The 5,718-nt window shown below is 50.1% G+C and overlaps 1 protein-coding gene across 1 annotated transcript; it reads left to right on the forward strand.

Annotated features, from left to right (window-relative positions):
- The first annotated feature begins 520 nt into the window (after positions 1 to 520).
- Positions 521 to 3,978, forward strand: Nkx2-6 (NK2 homeobox 6). The gene is made up of 2 exons (XM_028758677.1): positions 521 to 767; positions 3,356 to 3,978. Exons 1-2 carry the CDS (start codon positions 521 to 523, stop codon positions 3,976 to 3,978), a joined length of 870 nt encoding a protein of 289 aa, XP_028614510.1.
- The last annotated feature ends 1,740 nt before the right edge of the window (positions 3,979 to 5,718 follow it).

Raw genomic sequence — 5,718 nt, forward strand, 5'->3', positions numbered from 1 at the left:
GGGGACTCTCCAGCTTTCTATTCTCCTTTTCCTCGAGAGTGTTAACTGGAAAAACTAGATGGGCTGGTTGCCCTAAAATGCCCCCCACAAGTGCTATTCAGGTAGAGGTTTCTAGCAGGCTCCCCTCAGACCGGACCCTTCGGGAGCTCTCTGTTAATACCCTGTTGAGATATGGGTCAAGCCTTTCTCTTTTGTCTTTGCTTTTGAGATGTCAGTAGGAACCAAACCTCCCAAAAAGGTGACGAGGGATTGAGGACGAACAGAAGGGCCCACATTACCAAGCTTCTGGATAGGAAGGCTCTGGGTTAGCACGTGGTTTTTGTGGGAACCAATGGAGGACCGCAATCTTATCACCCGGTCCTGGTTCCTCAGCCCGCAGGCAAGACCAAGGGAAGGCGTTGTCCAGAACCTTGAGTGAGCATCCTGGAATTGAATAGGACTGCACCACAGAAGGGGAAGTTGGGGGCGCGACACCTGGCTGTGGTTGAGAACTTGTCAGCTCCGCCCCCTTCGGCTAGAGATGCTGCCGAGCCCTGTGGCCTCCACCCCTTTCTCGGTAGATGACATCCTCAGGCTGGAGCACGAGCAAACCGACTCCAAGACCCCGTCACAATGGGGGTTGCATAGGAACCCAGTAAAGCCTCAGTATCTAAGAAGGAACCCGGAATCCGGAGGGTCAGAGAGTGGCGACAGGGCACAAGCAGTAACTTTTCGGTGCACCTGGGAGACAGTCCTGGAGATGAACTCGAATCCTGTGAGGGAGCCTCGTAAGTAAGCACTCTTTCCTGCAGGTGTTATTGAAGGAGTGGGTCTTTACTGAGGGAGAAAGTTCATCTTTTGGGATCTCATCCTACCACCCCTCATTTTAGGAGTTCAAAAGACAACCTCCTTGTTCCTAGCCCTGCCTCCTAATGACTTGAATTTTGGGGTGTTTCTTCCCACAATTTCCCCACTGCTAAACACAAAGACATGGTTCCGATGGAGCCAGGTTCTGAACCCCCCCCAGTCCCCTCACTCATCACCACTGTCCTTACCTGCCTAGCCCTAACATTCCTGGAGGAGATATCCTGGGGCATGTTGATTTATCTGGACACACATTTTTCTGTAGAGGAAATGGGGGACAAGGAACGTGTGTGCGTGTGCGTGTGCATGTCCGTGTGCGTGTGTTTGTGTGTGTGTGTGTGTGTGTTGCTTTCCAAGTGGACCCAAGGGTGCTTAAGAATCAATGGGACCCTAGTTGGGAGATCACCCCTTCAGAATCTTGGAACCTGGTCCAAAATGCAAGCCGAGAGGTCTGGGAACCCATTCTTAGCTTGTGGAAAGAGAAGGAGCACACAAGGAATTTGTGTTCTGGTAGCTTCTGCAATAATGCAGGTGGTATTTATAGGCAGGGAAGGCCTGCTATTGGAAAGAATGAAATGGACTGTCCTCTCACCCAGCCTCCAGGCTCTGGGGAGTATTTCCATAAGTCCGAGGTGGGAAGGGGAATAGTTTGGCACAACCAGTCTCTCCTACCAAGCCAGATCATAGATAACCAAGACAACAATCTAGCCAAATAAAAGGTAGTCTTTGGAGTTATCCTCTAACTTGAGGCTGTTTATCACCTGACCCCCAGAAGAGAACATTAAATTTTGTTGAGTTTTCTGTAGTGGACACTAAATATTCAGTTCCCTGGGCCGAGTTACTTTTAGCTTTGCTGGAAAAAGCTGTTTCTCTCCCAACCCCAGCCCCAGGCACACTCAGTGTGCTCCTTAACTGGCAACCTGTGGCAACCTGTCTTCTACCATTGCGATAGCCACCCAGGTCCCAGTCCAGCCTGGCCCTGAGGGCTGTTGGTCAGGGAAATGGGCCAACTGGTAAGCTTCACCAGAAAGGCATGAGACATGTAACCCCATATGAATCTGTGCTTTCCTGAAAGCAGGGCTCAGGGCTCTCTAGTTGTTTCTAAGAGGGCACAAGGTGCTAACACCTTTTTTATCTGTTTGCTTATTTAGTTTTTTTTAAATTTAACCTTTAATGTGTCCGTTGTTGTGTGGGGAAGTAAAGAAGCAATTTTCATTGTCTAAAAATGAAATTCAAGGAGGCCAGCCGACCTTCCTGTTCAGTTCCCTCCGTTTGTCCTACCCAAGCAACCCAGGGCTCCCACTAATAAGTTGAGCTTATTTTCAGTTCCAACTTGAATGATCTCAGTTTGAGATAGTTTTCACAATTTTGAAGATCCCACAGTTAAAGTTTCTACTATCTTTTTGGATTTACCTGTGTGGGGGATCTTTTCCTAATGGGGACTTGTAAACTATTACTAGCCCGGGACTGGATATGTAGATCAGGCTGACCCAGAGCTTAAAGGGATAGTACTGCCTTTGCTGGAGGCGGAGGCAGTTCAATCTTGCTTATTCTACAGTATTGCTGGAGGTCAGTTTATATTTTTTAAAAAGAAACAAACCCTCTCTTTTTCCACTCTTTAGTACGAATAGTGCACGTGAGCGTTTCATTTCTCTAAGCGAATATGGGGGCGGGGGGTATTTTCTCTCAAACTTTTTAAACAGACATTTCCCCCAGAGGTTGTGCGCAGCGTTAGGGGTTGAGAGTCAAGACCTCAACCTGAGCCAGAGGAACCTCTTGAGGACGTTCTGCCTGTCTTGCACTCTCTTCGTTCCCTTCTGTGTCCCTGGATTTCTCCCTTGTGAGTTCCTCTCTATCCGCGGAGACCAAAGGGAAAGAGAAGAGAGAAGCCAAGAGAAGCGGGCAGCAGGGGAGGAGAGGTTGCATCTAGTCGGACTTGGATGTAGTCACAGCCTGGCTGGGCAAAGACTGCTCGCTTGCCAAAAGGACCCTAAAGGAGAAAGAGGCTGTTTTTCAAAAAAAAACAAAATAAGGATCTCAACATCACATATCAAAGAGAGCCTCTATTTCCAAGCTGAGAGTAGGGGTCAGGAAATACCTGAGTTTTAATTTGCGCGGGAAATAACCTTGTTCTTAATTCACAGTGAAGAGCATCATGTTTGTGAAGTGTGTTTGAGATCCAGCCCCATTCTGATAGGCCTGCACGCTCACGTTTTAAGATTTCTCACACTGTTGGACTACCAGACACAACTGAAGACAATAAACACACCTGATCCGAAGTCTACTATGTGCGAAACGAAATGTAGACGGGGTGGACAGCATGTCAGACTTTATTCGGGCTCTGGTGGTTACAAAGGCCACAGAGATCGGAGGACTAGAGCGTTCGGGAAAGGGTAGCGACCGGAGGGAGGACCAAGGGTTGCTCAGCAGCCGGGGAGAGGGGAGAGGGCGGTCTAGAGAAAACCTGAGCCTGAGGCTGGCTGTTGATGGTGTTCCTTCCATGTGACTTTAGAGACTCCCCCGGGCGCTATCTCCTCACTTGGAGCCGGGAACCCGATGATGGATCGCGGCGTGGGCAACCTGAGCGACGACGTGCGCCGAGGCGACCCGGGTCCGACCAAGACGCGACCACGGCGGAAGCCCCGCGTGCTTTTCTCGCAGGCCCAGGTGCTGGCCCTGGAGCGGCGCTTCAAGCAGCAGCGATACCTGTCTGCACCCGAGCGGGAGCACTTGGCCAGCGTGCTGCAGCTCACGTCCACGCAGGTCAAGATTTGGTTCCAAAACCGGCGCTACAAATGCAAGAGGCAGCGCCAGGACCAGACCCTGGAACTGGCGGGCCACCCGTTAGCACCGCGCCGGGTGGCAGTGCCCGTACTGGTACTGGACGGCAAGCCCTGCCTGGATCCCGACACACCCGCATTCCCGGGTCCCTACGCAGCCACCGCGCCCTATTCCTGCTTCGGCGGCTACGCGAGCTCTCCCTATGGTGCTAGCTATGCGGGCCGCTACACCGGCGCCGGCGCTGGCCCCGGGCCACTCACACCACTGGCCAGCTCTGGTTTCAGCCCAAGTGGCCAAAGTACGGTCCCGCAGGGCCATTTGCCCGCTACGGTACAGGGAGTCACAGCCTGGTGAAAATCCTACTGCCTGATGCTTGGTACCCTTCCCTTTCTGCTAAAGCACTGCCCACCTTACTGATCTCGGAACCGAACTGCCCTGCCGGGAGGAGCGGCCCCTGAAGACCTCGAGAACATGCTTTCCCTCGGAGGTGTAACCACGCTTTGGGTAGTCGCACAGACGCTGTGCAGAGAGAATAGCACGGTGGTGGTTGAAAGTATGGAGGCCGGTGATTCTGAACTACTAAATCAGTACAGCAGCCTACCTTCCACTCCTTAAAGGACCGACTTCAGGGGCGGCGGCGGGGGGGGGGGGGGGGTAGCGGGGTTGCAGGGTTGAGAAGAAAGAAATGCCAGATCGTTGACGATATGAGGATGGTCCTGGAAGTGCCAGAAAGGATTTTAAATGCCAGCCACGCTCTGCTACAGGTTTAAGCATCAGGACCATTGGGAACATCCACTTTCCCTGGCAGTGAACTCGCTTTCAGGAGGGACCTCTTTATTTAGACTCTCCACTCACCGCGACTGCATTTTACATAGGGAACAGACAGACGAGTAAATGAGCTACCTATATTCGGTGTGTATGTGTGTTAGAGCCACCAAGACCCTCAAGAAGTTCTGTAATTCCAGCACCCAGGAGACCCACGCTGGAGAATTGGGGAGTTCGAGGCCAACCTGGGCTAAGTAAAGGGACCCTGTATCTAAAGCAAAATAAAATAGACCTAGGGAGATAAAAACCAGTTCAGCCCTGAAGATAGGTTTCTCCTCACACGTTTTGCTCTCTTTGCAGAGATATTCTTAGGGGACATTTAAAGTCCCCTCAGGAAAACAGCCCTGCCCCACCCCCTAGGTAAATCTAAAATGATAGTAGAAACTGTAACTGTGTGATCTCCAAAATCATGCAAAATTTACACTCCCCTCCCCAGTCTTAAGTCATTCAACCAGAAGACTGAGAATAGTAGTTTAGCTTTGGTGGGACAAATGGAGCCAGACATTGATTAGAAAAAAAAAAAAAAAAAGACACCAGCTTCCTTGGATTTCATTTTAGACAACCCAAATTCGTTTACCTTTTCAACTGATATCAAACGTTAAATTTTATTATTGAACAGGTCTCCATATTTAATTAAAAGGAACACTCCCTGGAGTTTTCTTTGGAGAGCAAACTCCCAGACTGTTTCCATTAAAGTACGGGGAGTGTTTGATCTCTGAAAGATGCTCAGTTGTTGGCAGCTTGCACCCCCTGCAGAGTTACCTGCCTAAGCTAGGGGAAACCGAAGCCACTGCTCCTACTTTAAAGTTACTATATGATTTTCTCTCTTTTACATTTATTCATTGGGGGAGGGAGGAGGTGCCTGTGGTGAGTCAGAGGACCACAAGTCAGAAGTCGGATTGCTCCTTTGACCCTTGTAGGTCTTGGGGATGGAACCCAGACTTCGTGGCTAACACCTCTGTCCACTGAACCATCTCTGTGGTCCAGTATCACTTTCTTTTGCCTTCCTTTTGTTCTCTTCCTATTTTTCATTTCTTCACTGAAAATAAAAGTATATTTATGAGTGCATCAATGTCCTCCAATTGGACACCTCTGGAACTTAAAAAGCAAAAGTATCTATGATGGCTGGAGATAGCTCTAGATGCTGCTTGCCTCACATATGGAGGCCCTGAGCTGGATCCCCCATCAATGAAGAAACTGAGCACAAAGGCACAGGTTTGTAATTCCAGCTCTCTGGAGGTGGAAGCAGGGGCAGAAGTTCCAGGTTAT

This window comes from Grammomys surdaster, unplaced genomic scaffold (assembly GCF_004785775.1).
Source record: "Grammomys surdaster isolate TR1022 unplaced genomic scaffold, NIH_TR_1.0 126219, whole genome shotgun sequence".
Lineage (NCBI taxonomy): Eukaryota > Metazoa > Chordata > Mammalia > Rodentia > Muridae > Grammomys > Grammomys surdaster.